The sequence below is a fragment of the Danio rerio genome, chromosome 1, assembly GCF_052040795.2.
Source record: "Danio rerio strain M-AB ecotype USA chromosome 1, GRCz13ab, whole genome shotgun sequence".
Taxonomy (NCBI): domain Eukaryota; kingdom Metazoa; phylum Chordata; class Actinopteri; order Cypriniformes; family Danionidae; genus Danio; species Danio rerio.
The window spans coordinates 56,742,501-56,765,025 of record NC_141021.1 but is presented as its reverse complement, the minus strand read 5'-3'; the positions used below and the strand labels follow the sequence as shown (position 1 = coordinate 56,765,025).

General features: G+C 36.7%; 3 protein-coding genes across 7 annotated transcripts in view; 1 reads left to right on the top strand and 2 right to left on the bottom strand.

The window, feature by feature from the left end:
• Window positions 1-4,686, bottom strand: part of tnpo2b (transportin 2b) — a 31,924-nt gene extending 27,238 nt beyond the window's left edge. The window contains exon 1 of the mRNA XM_087237894.1: window positions 4,465-4,686. The gene's annotated coding sequence lies outside the window, so the exon portion shown is untranslated. The remainder of the gene's footprint in view (window positions 1-4,464) is intronic.
• Window positions 4,687-5,429: 743 nt separating this feature from the next.
• On the bottom strand, window positions 5,430-12,492 carry rln3b (relaxin 3b). Of its 2 annotated transcripts, NM_001115063.2 has the most exon segments (3): window positions 5,430-7,638; window positions 8,930-11,884; window positions 11,931-12,492. In NM_001115063.2, coding segments are annotated over 2 exon segments (471 nt in total). In that variant the 5' UTR covers window positions 9,102-11,884; window positions 11,931-12,492; the 3' UTR covers window positions 5,430-7,339.
• Window positions 12,493-13,515: 1,023 nt separating this feature from the next.
• The window catches only part of rfx1b (regulatory factor X, 1b (influences HLA class II expression)), a 24,392-nt gene continuing 15,382 nt past the window's right edge, over window positions 13,516-22,525 (top strand). For 3 of the 4 annotated variants that reach the window (XR_015477099.1, XM_087237949.1, XM_087237948.1), the window contains exons 1-2: window positions 13,516-13,632; window positions 17,642-17,964. Coding sequence is in view for 2 of the 4 variants with exons in the window: in XM_087237949.1 (XP_087094075.1) it covers window positions 17,664-17,964 (301 nt within the window). In the remaining 2 variants the exon portion in view is untranslated. Of the gene's footprint in view, window positions 13,633-17,641; window positions 17,965-20,167; window positions 21,295-22,065 lie in introns of those variants that run through there. The other variant, XM_087237950.1, reaches the window with a different exon arrangement.

Sequence of the window (22,525 nt, the reverse complement as noted above, 5' to 3'; positions counted from 1 at the left end):
TATATCCTTTTATTTAATATATTTTGTAAATGCAGCAAGGTTATTGTTGTACAAAAATGTTATTTTATATATATATATATATATATATATATATATATATATATATATATATATATATATATATATATATATATATATATATATATATATATATGTGTGTGTGTGTGTGTGTGTGTGTGTGTGTGTGTGTGTGTATATATGTATGTATATGGGTGTTTACATGTGTGTGTTTACCACCCCATGGGAAATAAACATCACTGCTGATTGGTTGAATTTTGGGATTAATGAACATGTCTCGTCAATGGAGTCTCAGATGCATTAAATATATATATTGACTGCAAGCATCTGGGCGGCAGGTTCACACATCAGCTTTTCCATCTGACCTGGGTGAAGTGGGATCTCAGCAGACGCAAGTGTGAATGTGTGTGTGAGTGTTTGACTTGCGTGTGGGCTGTGTGTGTGTGTGTGTGAATGAGCAAGTGTATCTGCAGATGCTCAGGAATAGGGCTGCACAAGATAAGAAAGACATTCAAAGAAGCCTTTTCAAGTTGTAAAGTAACCTGATTTTAAAACTAATGAAGACAGCAGAAGTCAATGATTTATGTGAATAGTTTGACCTGACATGTTTTCCGCTCCAAAATAGTTTAAATGTTTCTTAGAATAAAATATAGTGTGTTTAATAGGAGAAAAAAGTTGTTGTTTTTTTACCCAGACATTTAAAAAGAATATATTTTAGAGCAGTAATCACAATACTGTGATACTCATAGCCAGGGTAGACATACCTTTGGAATCTAATACATGCCTAATTGCAATATATAATTGCAGAAAAAGTAAACATCACAAAATCAGATTTCTCCAAAATTGTGCAGCCCTACTCAGGAAGATTCTGTAGTTTTTGCATTCTCATGTTGTGGCTAATATTTCATATAAAACATGAGTAATTGGCCAATTAAAGAGACAGTTCACCCAAAAATGCTAATTTAGTCATCATTTACTCACCTATCACTTGTACTAAACCTAATTTAGATTCTTTCCTCTGCTGAGTACAAAGGAAGATAATTTGAAAAATGCTAACTGGCACCCACTGACATCCATTTGCTGACAAGATGCTTCTGCTAAATGATGCACTCTAATACGATTTCAATTGTATTTTGATTTATCATCCTAAATTTAACCTGCTGATGCCATTGCCAATATGCACCAGACACTTTCCTACACAAACTCTTTTACTTGGTCCCACACACACTCAAGATCTGCTAAACTAACTTGGATTTGTGATGGCATCTATCTATTTCTGCTCTCTGGTGATTTTAAGTGCTTCCTTTATTCTCATTTGTAAGTGGCTTTTGATTAAAGCATCTGCTAAATGAACGAATGTAAACATTACGTCAATGGATTGGTCAAACTCTGTAATGTTTTTGCTACTTTGCATAGAAACACTCACAGGGAAAAAAATTAAAAGTGGTCACAATTTGAAAAGATTAAATTGTCCTAAAAAATTACATAAAAAACATGACCCTAATGGCCACAATGGAAATGAACACTAAACTAATTGCATCTAATTAAGTCATTTGGTACTGCGACCAAAGAAAATCTTAGCTAGTTAAATAAAACGTATATATTTCTAATTGTGATATCTTCAAATGTTTTTTTTTTTCAGTTTTGGAATGAAACATGATTTGTAAATATATTATTCCATATAAATCTTGAAAAACAAAATCCATTAAAAACAATCTTAAACATCTATTATTTTATTTCCCTTTTTAAACTTCAACAATACGACAATCAGGGTCTTAAAATCAACTGTGCTCCAGAGCATATCAGATTTTCAGATCTTACTGGAACTTTCATAAGGTCTCTGTGGTTTAGATCTGAACTATGAATATTAATAATTATTACAGAAAATTAACCACCTAATAATTTAAAAAAAAAGAACTCGATAATATACTACTTTGATTTTACAACAGCGTCAGAGAATGACAGCTCTGTAAATGAACTGACCCTGATTATCGTGTGCTCCAGCACAAATTTAGATGACTCAACACACACCCTGAGTTTAAATCAATCCACATCTCACTGTTTTTACAAAATTAATTATTCACGTTTTTATTGAAGCATTTACATATTTAATATCGTTATGATGCTGCTTTGTATCATGTTTTTTTCAGATTTCTAGTCTTATAGACTTCCAACAGACCTTTGGACGCCATTGTGTCCGGATGTATGTTTTTGATTTTAGTGAGTATATATATATGTGTGTGATGTAAATAGTGAGTTTGTTTGATTGATATTGAGCATGTGTGTATGATTCACAATGTATGTGCGTGTGTTCCTATATACACACACACATTCTTGTGTATAACTGTGCGTGTTTGTTCGTGTATACTCTTTTTGTATGAGATTGCCTGTGTGTTCATGTGTATATATATATATATATATATATATATATATATATATATATATATATATATATATATATATATATATATATATATATATATATTATAGTGCATGACTGAGCATGTTTACATGTGTGTGTGTGTGTTCCTGAGTGAATAAACTCGTGTGTAATGGAGTGTACTTTGTGTGTATAATCAGTTTGTATGAAATTGTCTGTGTATGCAATTGTGCGTGTGTTTCTGAGTGCACTGCATATATAATTGTGCATAACTGAGCCTGTTTACATGCGTGTCCCTGAGTGTATTTATTCTTGTGTATAACAGAGCGTTTGTTGGTGTGTGTATGAAGTCGGCCCAATAGCCAAGTGGTTAGCGTGCAGACATATGGTGCTATAGCACGTCAGGGCGTCGCGAGTTCGAATCCCTGCTCGAGGACATTTCCCTACCCTACCTCCTCTCTCTCTCTCTCTCTCCCCCACTTCGCTTCCTGTCTCAATACTGTCCTATCTAATAAAGGCCAAAAAAAGGCAAAAAAAAATCTTTAAAAAAAATTAAAAATCTGTGTATGAGAGTCTGTGATGGTGTTTGCATGTATATTATTGTGTGCAAAGGAGCACTTGTTTGTTTGTGTGTAATCACTGTGTGTGTTCCTGAGTGTATATATCGTTGTGTATAACTGAGCATGTGTCAGTGTATAATCTGTGTGTATGAGATTGTGTGTCTGTAGGCCATGTGCGTTCACATGTATGTGCCTGAGTGTATAAATTCTTGTGTGCAACTGAACATGTTTGTGTGTATGATCTCTGGTGTATGAGATTGTGTGTGCCTGTAGGCCGTGTGTGTGTTCTTGAGTGTATATATTATTGTGCATAACTGAGCATGTGTTTGTGTGTATAATCTGTGCGTGTCTGTAGGCCATATGTGTTTACGTGTGTCCCCGAGTGTATAAATTGTTGTGCTACCGAGTGTGTTTGTGTGTGTGCGTAATCTCTGTATGTATGAGATTGTGTTTGGTGGTGCTTAAATGTGTGTGTTCCGAAGTGTATATATTCTTGTATATAACAGAGTGTGTGTTTGTGTGTAATTTCTGTGTGTAGGGTTGTGTTTGCGCTCTTGAGGTATATATATTTGTATATATATTTTTGTGTATAACGGAGCGCGTGTTTGTGTGTGTAATCTCTTTGTGTACGAGATTATGCGTGTCTGTTTACATGTGTGTGTTCCTGAGTGTATATATTCTTGTATATAACAGAGTGTGTGTGTGTGTGTGTGTGTGTATAATTTCTGTGTATGGGATTGTGTGTGTATTCTTTAGTGTATATATTCTTATGTATAACTGTGTGTGTGTTTGGATGCGTAATCTGTTTGTGTACAGGATTATGTGTCTGTGAGCGTGTTTACATGTGTGTGTTCCTGAGAGTATATATTGTTGTATATAACCCAGTGTGTGTATAATCTCTGTGTGTATAGGGTTGCGTGTGTATTCTTTAGTGTATATATTCATGTGTATAACCGTGCGTGTGTTTGGTTGTGTAATCTCTTTGTGTACAGGATTATGGGTCTGTGAGCGTGTTTACATGTGTGTATGTGTGTGTTCCTGAGGTTATATATTTTTGTAGACAACCGAGCGTGTGTTTGTGTGTGTATAATCTCTGTGTGTATAGGATTGTGTGCGCGTTGTTAAGTGTATATATTCTTGTGTACAAATGAGCGTGTGTTTGTGTGTGTAATCTCTCTGTGTGTATGAGATTCGGTGTGTCTGCGACTGTTTACATGTGTGTATTCCTGAATGTATATATTATTTGTATGACTGAGCGCGTGTTTGTGTGTGTATAATCTCTGTGTGTATGAGATTGTGTGTGTAGGCCGTGTGTGTGTGTGTTTACGCGGCCCGGTTTAACCCAATTCCCCAGCTCACATCACACGCTGTAACCGACCATACACGAAATAAAACGCATTAGATCGGTGAAATCAGTGCGGTGAGCGTGTATAACGCTGAAGTATAAACAGAGACAGACGCTGATGTAGCCGTTAGCAGCTATGCTAACCCGCCAAACGCTCTCACCTTCAGTCAGTGGATCCCCCTCTCTCTCTCTTTCAGTCTGTGTTTATCTCTCTCAGCCGCTGCACGAACGCTGATGTCCGTCGGGTCACGGTAACGGAAGGCTCGCCGCGGCTTTCCACTTATTTTCGATGGGATTTAATCGGTGTGCTTGCTGGTATCCTTATTTCACCGGCGGCGGCTGATGCATGGCGGACGCGTTAATCGCGCTCTGTGTATCTGTGCGGCTTCCGTACCGTGACGCTGCGCTCACGTCACATCTCATTAACATAAAACTACAAAAAGCGCGACTACTGAATAGTTATTAAAAATAGGAAAATAACTTTATATAAAATTAAGCTAAATATCTTGCGATAATTGTTAGTTATGCATCGTTAATGAAGAGTTGTGGGGAGTATAATTAATTTTAAAGGAGTGTAATTCATTTGGCATCCTGTAGATGGAGACAAAGTCGAAAATAATGACGGGTCATTCAGGTTCATTATCCTCCTCGCCATGAAGGATTAGGTGTCATATAAGTACTGTGGTAGTTTGAATTACCATAATAATAAGTGGTTATTTCCACATTGGTGTAGATTTACATGGTATTCCGTGTAAATAGCCAAAGAACAGTGCAAAACTATTGCTGTACTGAAAATATTATACTACTAGTACTTATTCATTAGATACTAGTACTTATTAAATAGATACTAGTTGTTGTTTATTAGATACTACTACTTTTTTAATAGCGACAAACAATTCTGTTGTTACTAGTAACAAATTTACAATTTTTTCTATATGATCTGTCAATGGGATTCAACTATTCAATTTTGATTATACATATTCCAGCTGGGACTGGTCTAGTGCATATTTTTGTTTACTAATCGTTAAAAATTAGGTACTGGTACTAATTCATTACAATATTTTTAAAAAGCACTAATATCAAATGAATAGGTACTAGTATCTAATGAATAGGTACTAGCACTTGATTTGATTTTTGATTTATTTATTTTCGAACAAAAATATCATACATAAAATATCATTGACAAAAAGAAATACATTTCAACATGGTCGAAAATGGAGCGGGATGAAGCGTAAGCTTATTATTCTCCCACCCCATTAGACACATACATCATTCGTTTATTACTTAAACTTATTTATTCTTTTACTTATCTCTTCTTTTTACATGAAACATATTTGATCCTTTTGGCATTGTACCTTTTCATTTTGTAACATAGACCCACAGAAAAAAAAGAACAAAACACATAGTACTGCAAATAGAAACAAAGAAACAACAACAACAACATAGTATACTGCAAATAGCCATTAATTAAAATTTCATCATACTTTTCTCTTTTTATCCCTTTTCAATCACCTTCAATCACTAAAATATATTTATACAGTTTTTTTAAATTGATTAATATCCTGACGTTGTTTTAGACTCTGATCAAGACTGTTCCATAGTTATAGTTTACTTAATGAAAAAGATAGTAGTATTTTAAAAATAAGCAATAGTAACATGAAAATAGATACTAAAATGGGTTACAGATTAAATGTCAAAACAGCTTGCCAAAACATCCTGATAGAATGGCACTAAATAAACTACTTGGGTTGTATTTATTTTATAGCATTTCTGTTAGACGCTATAAATATTATGTTTATATTTTTATATACATCTTGAATGTGTATATGTATATCTCAGAGCGTCAGTTTTAAATCTGTTCAAGTTTCTTTCTTTCACAAATTAATATTTATTTAAAAGAAAAAAAAAACAGCCATTAAAGCCGCTTCATAGTATTATTTGTTCCTATGGATTTATGGATGTCAATGCAGCCTCGTAGCCTGTGGGTTTCGGGTGGTTCAAAAGACCCACCCCTCACTGACAAAGGTCCAAAATCTGTCCCATACATGAGCTCATTTGTCCTATTTTGACTGCTAAACCATCATATGTGGTGAAATATTAGGTTAACTAGGCAGGTTAGGGTAATTAGGCAAGTTATTTTATAACGATGGTTTGTTCTGTAGACTATCGAAAATTTTGCTTAAAGGGGCTAACAATTTTGACCCTAAAATGGAGTTTAAAAAATTTAAAACTGCTTTTATTCTAGCCGAAATTAAACAAATAAGATTTTCTCCAGAAAAAAAAAAATATTATCAGACATACTGTGAAAATTTCCTTGCTCTGTTAAACATAATTTGGGAAATATTTAAAAAAGAAAAACATTCAAAGGAGGGCTAATAATTTTCCCTTTAACTGTAGTAATGTGTATTTAACATGTATGATTGGTACATCAAAAAGTGTGGTTATGAAGACCATCTGACAAGCTAACCCAGCTAAAAATGTCACTAAAAGCAACATTTAAATCTCATAATTAAATAGAAAATAAAGCGAATAACTCTAGAAAGTCTACCCCTTTCACCCTTTTTTAAAATTTTTTGTTGAACTGACCGTCACTTTAAATCAATACCCAAACAAGAGCATCACGCCAAGAGAGACCATGCTTTAAAAAAGATAACTTTTGACTAAATTCGGCTTTTCCTGTATATTCCAGGTGTACATTTTCACTATTTCACAGGAACAACCTTTAAACAGAAAGATAAAAAACGCTGAAGAATTTGCATTGCACATTCCTTCTGTTTTTTTAAACAATATATTTTTTAATTTTGAGATTGCATATTACTACAGGTTATGCAGTATATACCAATCTTGTAAGCACAGCAAACATTTTACATCCAGTTTTCCCATCCAAAACCCCAATCCAATCCCCCAACAGAATGTTCCTGCACAATCAGAGAGGCTTTTACAAGACATTAAAAGCTTGCCATTTTTCCTGTAATGTCACATAATAAGGGCTCCTCTTATTAACCCACAGGCTCTCTGGATTCGCAGGATTCTCTTTTAACATAATGAGCTGATCTCGCTCTTGCTGCAGCCCCATTTGCAGCAGGCATTGGACAGGCCGACCACGACATCACGGCCTTTCCTGTCTGACGTGCGCAGGGCCTCCAGCACTTCCTCTGAGATGACCGACCGGGCGGTACGGCTGAACACAGGGCCCTCCGAAGCCTCTGCTGCCCAGCTAGGGGTCTCCGAGTTGGGACGGGGTCTGTATGATAGTCCAGGGATGACAGAGTTTAAGGCCCAGCTTTCAGAGGCCTCGTCATCATGAGCGGAGAGCAGATCACTGGACAGATCACCTGCACAACACATATGTACATAAATGATGTTGAACAGAGCAAGGACATTTTCACAGTATGTCTGATCATATTTTTTCTTCTGGAGAAAGTCTTATTTGTTTTATTTCGGCTAGAATAAAAGCAGTTTTTAATTCTTTAAGCACCATTTTAAGGTTAATATTATTAGCCCGCATAAGTACTATATTTTCTTAAAAGTCTACAGAATAAAATCATCATTATATAATGACTTGCCAAATTACCCTAACATGCCTAATTAACCCAGTTAAGACTTCAAACATCACTTTAAGATGAATACTTGTATTAGGGCTGCCTAATATATCATTTCAGCACCAATATTGCAAAGTGTGTGTCCACAATAGTCACATCGCAGGATATGCAATGTCAAATTGGGATTATAGTTCATCAGCAATTGAGAAGACATGAGATTTGTGGAGTCATCGCAAAGAATAACCATAACAGAGTGAAACTTGTATAGAAAACTATCATTTTCCTGTGTTTTAAAGGCATTTTACGTAAGTGTTAAGCATTCGGTCAATAATGTAAACATTTGTAACTTTAATGAAGAATCACTGATTTATTAAAACAATAAAGACTGCAGTGTTATTTACATTACATTATTAAATATCCGTATCTGAATACTGTTTGACTCTCCAGAAAACCATAACTGTTTATTTGACGTCTTCTTTGTTCTATTGTAATTATTCTTTCAAATTTATTATTCATTAAATAATTTTCTTTTTGACTTAGTCCCTTTATTAATCTGCGGTCTCTACAGCAGAATGAACCGCCAACTTGTACAGCATATGTTTTACGCAGCGGATGCCAATCACTGGGAACAAATTATAGCATACCCAATTCACCTATAGCACATGTCTTTGGACTGGTGGGGGAAACCCATGCGAACACGGGGAGAACATGCAAACTCCACACAGAAATGCCAACTGACCCAGCTGGGGCTCGAAACAGCGACCTTCTTGCAGTGAAAGTCCATTTTTAAACCACGACCGAGATACATTTGTCAGGGTTTTGATCCTATATTATATTACATAATATCATATTATATTTTATTACAAACTGACAGTAGGGGGCGTGGCTAAGTATGTGCGTCACGCTCAATACCTCAGACGTAATCTGAGAATTTAACTGAAAACAGGAACAATTAACAACAACTGAGAAAACATTAAGAAAACAAACTAATTATTCTGTTCACCACGAAACAAGCAATGTGAACTAACAAAATCAATATGGTTAGTTTTGATTTCATGCGTACTTTAAATGTAATTTACCCTACCTGAATCATCCAGAGATCTCCTCCAGCGCGAGCCTCCGCAGGTGAAGATCACCGCCCGGATGAACTCTCTCCCGCAGAGCTTCACGCCGTAGATCGAGTGTCCATCTGTGGGCTGAGCGCCGCCCAACAGCGCAACCAGCAGGCCAAACACGAGTACTGCAACTCTACACATCAGGACGACGAGACGTTTCAGGCACTACAAACTACTTTGAAGTGATTCTTCGCGGTTTAAAAGCAAGTCTAACACCTTCTTAAGCTGCTGGTGTGTCTTTTATATGGAGCCTGTGCGGTTTACGTAGACTGTGATAGTGGGACAGAGACCTTTAGGAAGACAAAAGCCTCAATAATCAACCTGTGCACGTCTGTGGAGGCCATCATGTCTAATGAAACGACCTAATCTCATCACTCCTGACCTTTTTGTCACCATACACACCGTCTAATCGCACAAAATGTTGAATGAATTCGGATTTGCAACACACTAAATGACGCAGGTGACGTAGCAGCGATTAGATACATAAATATTCACACTACCCACATAGCAAAATTTCTCTGGCCCAGCTCTGGCCCGCACAATCAGGTTTTGCTTGGCCCACATGCCGCAGTGAATTACGGTACATGACTGGACCAAATCTGGCTTCCAGACAAGGGCCAAACACGGACCATATCTGGGCCAAGTCTCAGCCAAGTTAATAACTCATAACTGGGCCTGAACTGGGCCAGATAGGTTGGTGTGTCACGATTGCAATGAAATTGATAAACCCATGGAGTGATGCGGTTTAGGCACACTATGGGCACGCTTTTTCTCAAAGTGACCTGATTGGTAGAATTTTTTTTCTTTACTCAAAAATGATTTTAGTGTATTTTAAATGTGGGTCAAGACTGGCCAAACTCACATGGCCCACTTATCAAATTTTTAAATCTGGGCCAAATACTACATTTTTCATCTGGCCCAAATCTTGTGTGCCGCCTTAAAAACAGTGCCACCTCTGCCAAACCCGGGCCATGTTTGGCCCACATGCTGTATGCCAGTGCCGGATGAATGCCTGCTGTGCCAGCTTTTTGCCAAATCTGGGCCAGAATTCTTTGCTACTAGGGTAGAGTCGGGCTATGTGGCCATATTTCATTGAATTAGCATGTAAATTAGGGACTGTGAGTCAAACCGTTTCAAAATTGTCATGTAGTTCAGCCAATACTCATCCTCAAATAAAGCTTTACGAGGGTTTTTTTTCTATTTGGACTCATACTTTGAAGAATGTTGGAAACGACTGAGTTGTTAGACTGAATTGTTAGCCACTGACATCCATAGTAGGGACAAAAAATACCATATAATATTACTATGGGAAACCGATTCCAACCCTGCTGAAAAATCCAGCATAAACCAGCCTAGAACACGCATGGAATTGGCTTGGTATTCCAACATAGTCCCCAGTATGAGTGACCAGATGTCCAGTTTTTTCCCAGGACAGTTTTTCATTTCAGCTTTGCAAGAAGGGTCCAGTTAAAGCCAGTGCATTGTAAAACAAAAAAAATAAGATTCAAAAAGTCTTCATTATTAATGTGCAGCAAGAGAAGCCGGGATTGGCGGAATCATTCTGTACATGTTAATGGACTCATAACTTATTGCTGCCTTGGCCGCTCACCCGCACAATCCTGCCCTCAAATAATATAACCCAGACAGTGCATCCAAATCCAATGGCCTACACAACAGCTATCATGAGGTTTATCGTTGCAAAGTAACATATCTATAGCAAGAAAATACATGCTTAAATTTATCTGAACCAGTTAGAACGCAGAGTTTTAAATGAATCAATTCCCCCTTTTGTAAAAACGACAGTAATAATCCAGAGCAATCAAATATCAGCGCTGGCTCTCATTAGACAGTTTATCTGAGAAAAATAAACACTTCTGTAATCAAGAGACCAACTGGGAAAACGGAATCAAGGATTTTAGCAATATTTCAGTCATTTCAGCTCAGCTAATGTTTAAAGTGTTTAAAGATGAGAGGGGTCTGCAGACCTGGTGCAGTGCAATCTGAGCTGCATCCAATGATTTTTAATGGGCTTACCTAACCCCGCCCCTAACCCTACCCGTCACAGTGACGTCACTCACTCCATTAAGTGCATTGTGTCTGACATTGCATTGCTGAGTGATGCAATCTCAGCTTGCATCATAAAGGCTGCATCCAAATACTATTGTTAAAGATAGCCCTATTTTATAGTAAAGCACTAATTTAGGAAGTATTGCAAATGTGTGTTTGTTTGTTTTTTTGGACCAGGATACAGCCTGGTCCAGGATTGTGGAGACCTCTAGAAGTCCACTATGATTGGCATAATCTCTTCGCAGGACTTGACAGGCTAATTACATCTAAAGTGCTGTAAAAAATCTAAACAAACATAAGAAATAGGACTTTTCTTGACATTTGCACTGCGAAACCAAAACCCAGATAATTAACAATGAGAGCCTGATTAAATATCTGAGGTAAACAATGACTTCCATAATCAAATACCCTGCTGTACATCATCAGTTCACAGTTGCATATTTTTATATAAAACACACGGGGTGCAGGTTGAGTTTGCAGGCCTTTCGTGACACAAAGTGACATTTCAGACAGATAAGAAGAGAATATTGATGCAAGCCATGGTTATGTGTGAGTGTGCATGTGTGGTTACTCAGAATCAGAGAACAGCCTATCAGCAAAAGCCTGTTTCTATTTAATCGTACAGTCATGTGATAAGAGAGTCTGCGGAATATGATTCAGACCCTGGCATTCACGGAGATAACAGCACATGGATGAGTCTTCAGCATATGGGCTAATTGGTTGCCTGTCTGACCTCACTGATTATAATATTATGATTAATATGCTAATGGACTCATGCTGCAGAGCTTTAATTAAGGTATTTTAAAATCAGAATGAAAATTATACGTATGGAGACCTTTCTTCTTAAAAAAAAAAAAAAAAAATATATATATATATATATATATATATATATATATATATATATATATATATATATATGTGTGTGTGTGTGTTTGTGTGTGTGTGTATATATATAAAGTGTACTCAGTGGCTCAGTGGTTAGCACTGTCACCTCACAGCAAGAAGGTCGCTAGTAAGTTGGCATTTTTGTGTGGAGTTTGCATGTTCTCCCCACGTTGGCGTGGGTTTCCTCTGGGTGCTCCCATTTCCCCCAGTCCAAACACATGCGGTGTAGGTGAATTGAATAAACTAAATTGGCTGTAGTGTATGTGTGTGAATGTGAGTGTGTGTTTCCCAGTACTGGGTTGCGGCTGGAAGGGCATTCGCTGTGTAAAAGATATGCTGGATAAATTGGCGTTACATTCAGCTGTGGTGACCCCTATATGTTTATAATTTCAGGTTACATTTGTTTTGTTCTATTATGTTATTATACACATTTTGATCTATCTATCTATCTATCTATCTATCTATCTATCTATCTATCTATCTATCTATCTATCTATCTATCTGTCTTTCTGTCTTTCTGTCTGACTGTCTGTCTCTCCCCCATCTCTCTCTCTCTCTCTCTCTTTCTCTGTCTCTCTGTCTATCTATCTATCTTTGCTTTAGTAATTTTATATAAAGAATTGTAATGTTGTGTAAATGTTTTATTATATTTTTATTTTGTCAATTCTTTCAAGCCTCCTGTGGACCGGTGTTGAGAATTAGCAAGTTTGCTTAAACACTTAAACAAATGCATTTGGTTGTCCGGTGTAATTGTGATCCCCATGTCAAATAAATAAATAAATAAAAATCTTCCTGACTGTCTATACTGTACATGTGTATTTATGTATGACATTTCCCTTACAAAAAAGTTATAAAGTGTTAATTTATTATATATCTTTATACGTACAAATTTGCTAATTATCAGTAGTAATAAATATTAGCATATATCTTTATTGTTTGTATGTGTGTGTAATAGTTTTAGTAACATTGTGTTAGAGTAATGATTTATAAATTTGATTTTGCTCAGTTGGAGAAGAAATAAAAACACTTTGATACAACATATGCTACATTTTTGTGCTGATCTTTTTAATCTTCAGATTTCCCTATAAAACCCTCTCATTAACGCTGAACATGACATTTGATTGACAGCAATATGGTCCAATGTATGAGCGCAAAGTAGGCGTGTACTTCTTGCGCAATGCTGCAACACGACTGACAGCAACTACTGGCGAATCACAATGTAGGATTGTTACAGACACCCGCCTCATCCAATGAGGAAGAGAGAAGACCGTTTCCCTTGGAGACATGTAGCCAATCGGGTAAAGTCTACAAAGGATACAGCTGCTGCGCATGCGCACATCAACACAGCATAATTATTGTGACACTATACAACAAAAATTACAATTTATACGTTACAATAAGTAACAGTGTTAGGCTTGTGATAGGCTGCGATGTTAATAAAACACAATACAATAGGTGATTTAATAAATAATATAAATAACTCTCGTTAACTTCCGGCCAGAGCTGCGTCCCTTCTAGCAACAGTCAACCAATCGCTGCTAAACAAGAGGGCGGTGCTTAGACGGGTGGGTAGCAACAGTTGCCCCGGTGAGGACGAGGCGCCATAGTCACGGTAGTCGTGGCGACAAGAACCCAGCAACGAGAATCAACAACAACAATTTGAACCATTAAGAAAATAAAACTCCGCGCCAAACTAAGACCACCCGACAAGAGGAGAAAGGTGAAGGAACAACTTTATTTCCCGCAGCCTGCTCTTGTTTCTGTGTTTCAAGTGCTGAAGTGCGCTGGGCTCGATTTCCTCTTTTATCGCGCTTTAACTCGACCCCGCGCCTCTCGCACGCGCTGGCGGTTGTTATGACGATGTCAAATCTGCCTGAGCGCTACAAAATGGCGGGTGTTGTAACGTGAGAGTGTGTGTGTGACTTTTACTTGTTGTTGTTTGTTTATGGGGACAGTGACGTCAGGAGCGTGTTAAACTGAACTGATGACTGAAACGGGCGAGTAGTTCAGGATCAAATGTCAAATCGCGACTTTTGACAGTCAAACTTGTCGTGTTTTCCCCGCTGATTTGCTTGTTTGGAGTTTGTTTAACGCGATTGACGGTGCAACGCAGACGTTTCGTGGTCCAAACTCTCTGTGGTTGGATTCTGAGGGGGTTAAAAACTTTGTCGAGGGAGTCGTCGATCAGCCATATGTGTGCCAGATCAGCTCCAGCGCGGAGGGAGTGGAGGGGGCGTGGTTTGGAGAGGGGCGTGGTTTTGGGGAGTGTTAAGGGCGTGATTGACACATGTCGGTCCAGTAATGTATATACAGCCACTGTTAAGATTAAAAAAAAAAAAATCAACAGACCGCTTGACAGAAATTTTTCGGGATTTGTTAGTTTATAAATGTCTGTGAGCATATCAAATAAGTTTTTTTTAAAGATAAAATGACATTTGGTCAAAATAACGCGTTTTTATTTGTTATATGATTGAAAAATCAAGGCTATTCCGCCAAATATAGATTTTTAAATCTCTTCTGTAGGTAAACATTAGTATTGTGGTACCAATGTGGTAAACATGCCACTTTTTTTGTCTTAAAATGTTCAAAACAACTTTTTTTTATTATATTTGTAAGAAATGTCATTAGTATTTCACAAATATATTGATTTTTGTAACTCTTCTGAGGTTAAACATTGGGATGTTTTGCTATTTCTGTGTAGACTATAGTAAAAAAAATCTGCGGATTTATACAGAATGATTTTGGGAGTATCACAACTAAAACTTATTATATGAAATAAAAAAGTAATCATTTTTTTGCGTTCTATTAGATGCATTTATTTGGCAAATAAAGCACGTTTCTCATACAATATGTCGATCACATATCTACAAAAATACAGAAATTATTACTTTACAAACTGTATTGTAAGTAAATCATATAAACATTTTCATATTAGTCACTATTATTACTAAAATTAATTTAAAAACTTAATAAATCTAAATTTACACACATTTACACACAACTAAATAAATAGACTCAATGATGGGCTGAAATTTGCAGATTTCTACAGGTGCAGATTCCGTGTGGGCCTAGTTATGAGCAATTAAAGTGTCTACTGTTTGCTGATTTTAAATATATTACTATTTTGGAAATTAAAAGAGTTATTAAAACTTTTATGTTTAGAAATGTGTTAAAAAAATGTTCTCACTGTTAAACAGAAATTGGGGAAAAAATAAACAAGCGGAATAATAATTCAGGGGGGCTATGTTTTGAGTTTTTACTGCAAATGTCACATTCATAATGTTGGAATTGCTCATAGACTTAATCGTATAAATAATCATAAGTCAATAATTATGAATAATCTTATGTTACTGAGGTAAAATGATCCAAATTGTGGCTACAACTGTTGTGCTTATAATATTTTTTCCATTAAAATTAGAGCATATATGTAAAATTTTCAGCATATTTAAATTATATTTCAGCATGTTCTGATAACGGATACTTCAATTATAATTATTTATTAATTAAAGTCATTCATATCAGTGAATTCAGGCCCTTTTGATTCTGTTTTCTGGAAATGATTTCAATAATGTTGAGTTGTTCTGAACACAATGCCTTTCTCACTAACTCTGGTCAGAAGATTCATTGGGAAACTTTCCTTCTATTATGAGTAACTTCATATGAACTGGCGCATGCTGTCATCACAAGACAAGGCACGCAGGAGCCGTCTGTTACCTCTAATTTGAGGCAAAACCAGAATACTGTTAAACAAGTTCAGCCAGCTCAAAACCGCAGAGGATTTATGTGCGCCTGACAGGGAAAGAGAACGGGTTTTGTTTTACATGCAGAGAAAACAACTGCAATTTATGAATATTAGGAGTTATTTTTAACTTTGACTTGAATCCATTCAGAGTAAGAAGCTGTTCATTTAATAAACATTTTTACAGACAAACTTATCTAAGGATCACAGAGCAGCTCCAAAATACTCGTACAAGAACTATGACAAACTAGATATTAAAGTTTTAGGACAAACTATATGGTGAAGTCTGAAAGTTTAAAGTGGTTTTAATGTGTAAATAACTGAAGTAGTTTTTATGAAGTTTAAAACAGTCGGCATAGATATATACATATATGTCAGCATGTTTCTAGTATAGATTGGCATGTTTCTTGATAGGCAGTTGCTAGGGTGTTCTGAGTGCTTGCTAAAGTGTTGCTAGGCGGTTGCTAAGGTCTTGCTAGGTGGTTGCTAAGGTGTTGTTAGGGTGTTCTGAGTGGTTGCTAAGGTGTTGCTAGGCAGTTGCTATGGTATTCTAGGTCATTGCTAAGGTGTTGCTAGGGTGTTCTGAGTGGTTGCCAAGGCATTGCTAGGTCGTTGCTAAGGTGTTCCTAGGGGGTTGTTAAAGTATTCTGAGTGATTGCTAGACGGTTGCTTACATACATTAGAATGATTCTAGCATGAATTAGCATAATTATAGCATGAATTAGCTTGTACCTAGCCTGTTTCTAGCATGAATTAGCACGTTACTAGCGTGTTTCTAGCATGAATTAGCATGTTGTTAGCATGATTCTAGGATGCATTAGCATGTTATTAGCATGATTCGAACATGAATTAACATGTTACTAGCATATTTCTAGCATGAATTAACATGTTAGCATTATTCTAGCATGAATTAGCATGTTGTTAACATGATTCGAGCATGAATTAGCATGTTACTAGTATGTTTCTAGCATGAATTAGCATGTTATTAGGATGATTCGAGCATAAATTAGCACGCACTAGCATGTTTCTAGCATGAATTAACATGTTGGCATGATTCTAGCATGAATGAGCATGTTAATAGCATGATTCTAGTGTGTTACTATCATGATTCTCTTATGAATCAGCTTGTTTACAACATGAATTAGCATGTTGTTAGCATGAATTAGCATGACTAGCATGTCACTTGTGTGTTGCTAGCATGTTTCTAGCAAAATTAGCATGTCAGTAGGATGTTAAAACTAAGCATGTGTTAGAATAGCTAGTCACAGTCTATGGGACAGTTGCTAGGGTGCTGAAATTTGTTGCTAGGGAGTGGCTAGTAAGTTTAATGGTCATCAGTGATTGGCTGCTGCCTAGACTGAGTTGAATGAGCCCAGTTAGAAGTCTGTAGGACAGTCTGATGCAGAGTTATGAGCTCACAAAGAGAGAATTGTAGAGTCATTTTTCGGAAAACCCAAAGTCTGATCAGTTTGAAAAGATATAGCAACCCAAGTCAGACCAGTTTGAAAGTTTGACAAAAGTTTGAAGTATGTAGCTTGAAAGGCTTAGTAGGAGATACACTTTAAAAATAGAAGAAGAAGAAGAAAAATAAGAAGTTTACGTGAGATAACAATATGTTTGCTTTTCAAGCCACCATAATAATGCACATTTCAGAAATATTTCCGAAAGTTCATTTGAATATTACCAGTTCTGCAAAAACCACAACATGACTCTTTAAAAGAGTCAATTTATTTTGGATATTAATTTTTTTTATGTGAATATTAAGTGTATGTGAATTGTTAAGCACAGTTAGGACTGTCATGTCACTATAAATGCTGGCGGTTTGTGCTTGATTTGTCCTCAAATCAGCTGTCTATGAAAGAGTGCGAACCCTGTGTGTAAGAATCTCCTCCATTTCTCAATTATAATACAACATAAAAAACATCTAAACCTGTGTGCCTTCGACATCCAGCATGTCTTAATCTGCGTTTTTCTTCATTTCTGTTTGCAGAGGGATTTGTGCAGTTGTCTTCATGGCATCCTCAGGCTACACCGCCGAGGATCTTCAACCCTCCCAGACACAAGGGGGCAGCATTACAAATGCCACATCCAGCAGCCAGCAGAAAAACACTTCTCAAATTCTCTCCGACATCCAAAACCCTCAAGGATCGGCTTCCTCCATCATCAGAGCACAGGCCACGCCCCCTGCCACTCAAAAGAAGGCGGTCCTGGCCACGCCCTCTCCAGGAGTGCAGTATGTCACAGGAGAGATTCAAAGCTCCGCCTCTCAAACTGGAAACGGCAGTCAGCAGTACATAGTTGTAACAGTCACTGGTGAGCACACTACACACTACATAGTCAGCATCACAGCTAGTGCATCTGCAGACTGGTGTTCTGTGCATCGCATGTATGAATGTGTGTGTGTGTGTAATGTGATCCTACAGACACCTGATGCTTTCTAGGTCTCACTCCCTGAATAGAAAGACCTTGAAATAAACACGCAACAGCAGCAGTGTGTTACTTCCTAATGCACACTTACACACACCTTCTGCCTGGGCTTTCTACTTACACACAAACACACACACACACACACACATATAGACGTGTTTTTCTGATGACTGAACATTGTAATGCTCTAATTGGCAGCTGTTATGACAGCACTGCCTACTCAGCGTCCTGGAGGAGTGTGTGTGTGTGTGGACAGACTTCCCACCGCGGCAGCTTTATTAAGTAATGCAAAGTTTAAAATGAAGACATTATAACATTATAGTGGCTATAAAAATGTAAAACGACTAAATGAATTAATGCAAATGACAAAATTGTAGTAGTTTCTTAGAAAAAATGATAAGATTTAAGTACAACCCCAAATCAGAAAAAGTTGAGAATATAGACAACGCAAATAAATAAAGAAAGTAGTTATTTCTACATTTGTTTTAGACTTGTATTTCATTGCAGACAATACAGCAAATATGATGTCAAAATCATGTGTTCCTCATGATTTTTATTTTCATAATAAACAACGCATTGCAACGCAACGCTTATGCAACACATTTCAAAAACAGTTGGAACAGTAAATCAATTTGTTCTATTCTTTCTGCAAACAAATCTTAAGCTGGGCAACAGTACAGGGTCTTTGTTGTCGCATTTTGACAGATTCTCTATTGAAGACTGGTCAGGACTGTAGGCAGGCCAGTCAAGTACCTGTATCTTTTTTTTCTGCAGCCAGGACTTTGTAATGTGTGCAGAATGTGGTTTTGCATTGTTGAAACTTTTTTTGGGAATGTGTTGCAGGTCTGAATGACAGGAAAGGGTGTATATTTACAAATGAAATGTTGACCGGACAAAACATAAAATATTTTGTGTTCATAATCTCTGCAATGAAATGCAGATCAAAGTAAATTTGGTAGTCACTACTTTCTTTTTTATTTGCGTTGTCCACACTGTCCTAACTTTTTCTTATTTGGGGTTGTAATATGTAAAATGTATACTTTTATTAAGCCATGATTCATTAAACTGAATAAAGAAGACAGTAAAGAAAAGATTTTTATGTTACAAAGGATTTTTAAAGAAATATATATATATATATATATATATATATATATATATATATATATATATATATATATATATATGATTCATGATGTGAATCTCCCGTTCCGCCACATCCCAAAGGTGCTCTATTGGATTGAGATCTGGTCACCGTGAAGGCCATTTGAGTACAGTGAACTCATTGTCATGTTTAAGAAACCAGTTTAAGATAATGGTCATAAATCACATGGTCACTTTGGTTATAAAGGGATGGACATGGTCAGCAAAAATACTCAGGTTGGCTGTAGCGTTGGAACAATGCTCAATTGGTACTAATGAGCCCAAAGTGTGCCAAGAAAATATTCCCCAAATCATTACACCACCACTACCAGCCTGAACTGTTGATACAAGGCAGGATGGATCCATGCTTTCATGTTGTTGATGCCAAATTCTGACCCGACCATCCGAATGTCGTAGCAGGAATGGAGACTCATCAGACCAGAAAATGTTTCTCCAATCTTCTATTGTCCAGTTTTGGTGAGTCTGTGTGAATTGTAGCCTCCGTTTCCTGTTCTTAGCTGACAGGAGCGGCACCCGGTGTGGTCTTCTGCTGCTGTAGTCCATCCGCGTCAAAGTTGGACGTGTTGTGTGTTCAGAGATGCTCTTCTGCAGACCTCGGTTTTAACGAGTGCTTATTCGAGTTAATGTTACCTTTCTCTCAGTCTGGAACCAGTCTGGCCATTCTCCTCTGACCTCTGGCATCAACTAGGCATTTGAACCCACAGAACTGCCGCTCACTGGATATTTTCTCTTTGTCAAACCATTCTCTGTACACCCTAGAGATGGTTGTGCATGAAAATCTCAGTAGATCAGCAGTTTCTGAAATACTCAAACCAGCCAACAACCATGCCATATTCAAAGTCACTTCAATCTCTTTTCTTCCCCATTCTGATGATCGGTTTGAACTGCAGCAGATCGTCTTGACCATCTACATGCCTAAATGCATTGAGTTGCTGCAATGTGATGGGCTGATTAGAAATCAACATCAACATGTGGTTAGACAGGTGTACCGATAAAGTGTCCTGAGTGTATATAAACAGTTTTCACAAAAATATGAAGCAGCACAATGATTTTCAACTCTGATTATAAAATGCTGAAAATGTAGCTTTGTATTAAAAAACGCAAAACTATACAAAGTCTTACAAAACTCTTACCACTGTACCGTTCAATAGTAGTGTATCTTCAATTATTATTTGTTTGCACAATTGCACATACATGTATACATTGTTAAAACAGCATAAATATCTGCAGAAAATCATGTTGACTTTTCCTCCTAAAAATTGAAAGAAAAAAGTGTGATTGTTTTATAGAAGCATATAGTTCCATACAAGTGTATAGTTGTATAAAGCCTATACCATTAAATACAATAGCAAAAGCACCTTTATTTAAGCTGTAAACACTTGAAGGATTCCAAGATCAGAGTATAATTAAGCAATAAACTGAACAACAGGGAGTGAGGAGCTAAATAGAAAGCACAGGTAGAGTAAATCACACACACGTCCGCAGCTTTATTTCTCCCTCGCTCAATCTCTTTATCTGATACCCGTGTTTACCTGAACCAGAGATTTCTTGCCCCATCTGTGGAGATTAATTGTTCAAGGCCGACCGTAAGAGCCTGATATAAAGACCAGTGGCTCGACGTGTGTGTGTTTACATCATGTTCTACAGTAGCTGTCTCTACAGTCTCGATCCAGTGCTCTACCGTAAGTATAAGCAGCGGATTTGAGCTCATTTGGATTGAACTGTTGGTTTGTTTTCATTTCCTCCTGTAGGTTTTCTAGTGAGCTAAACGCATCTTCCTCTCTGCACAGTCATTATTTCCTCTTTTGTGAGAGTGGTTCATCACGTGTTTCCTTCTCTTTCTGTTTTCTGTCTCTTTATCTTGCTCTTCAGCGTGTCTTCCTCTTAGTGTGTATGTGTGTCTCTCTTACACACGCAAACATTTAGGAAGATGTTAGATTTAGTAGAGTAAATGCCCATATTTGACACTTTTGCTGTATTTTTACAATGTTTTAATCAAATAGTTTGAACCTAAAAATTAAAACTTGATCTTTAAACTTTGTTTTGACTATCAGGGTGTCTTAACAAGTCAATTAAACAACATTTTAGGCCTTAAAAATTCTTAAATTTGCTGAAATATTGTGATGTTGGAGGTCTTAAATAATTTTAAAGAGGTCTTAATTTTGTAAAATCTCCAACAATTAGCCGCAATATATTTTTGTTGCTGTTGTTGTATTTAAGTTTTGATTGCAAAGAGATTTACAACATCTGTTAGAGATTTTGACAGCAACTTCTCCAAATTAAATTCACTAATCAGGGAAAGAAGACTTAAAGCAATTACACAATTCCTCATGTGGAATATTTGCCATTACATAATCTTCCATTTCTACCAAAACTATTTGCAGAAGAACGGGGGAGCGGACATAATATTTATAAATAGGCATGAAATATATTAATAAATGAGTATTAAATGTAACCTTTTATGACAGAAACACATTCGTTTGAACTGGTCTTATGTACTTAATCCAAATCTTTTTGATTTTTCACACAGAATGCATAATAAATATACTTTTAACAATGTTACACTTGCTAATTTAACGTTATGCTAAAAAAAAGTGCACGTTTATAACTAGAGTTTGCTTGTTTTGACTCATTATATAAAATATGTGGCTAATAAATGACTAAATTTGGTTTATTTTTTAATGAGGCAGGTAAAACCGTTTGCCTAGTGTTCAGCCCTGTAAAAGTCTGAAACTTATTCATAATAGTCTGAAAAAGGTCTTAAATTTGACTTAATGAAACCTGGAGAAACCCTGACTACTGTACCTTATAAAGTACAGCAGTCAGGGTTATTTATTAGTAATTTTGTTCACTCATATCAATGTTTTGTGGTTAACAATTCATCTGTGCATGCCATTAAGAAGAAAAAGTATAGTTTGCCCTTGTAATCTTTAATTGCAATCTGAAAATGCACTTTCTGATTGTTTTCAGTTAAATCCTCAGATAAGGTCAGTCTGTGGCACTGGGGTATAACAAAGACTATAGAATACACAAGGCATGTCACTCGTATCATATTGAATGGGGAAAAGTGCAACGGTCATTATGGTGATTAAGCCAGCCTTGAAGTACAGGAGCCAATCATTGATCGCTATATTGCAAATGAAGCCCGCCTTCTAGTACAGGAGCCAAACATTTATCGGTATAGACTGATGATACTCCGGGGGAGGGGCTCAGACCAGACGTGAGCTTCTGAAGATTTTGATTCGGATGTTTAGAAATGAAACTAAAGGGTCAGTTGTTGTTTAAT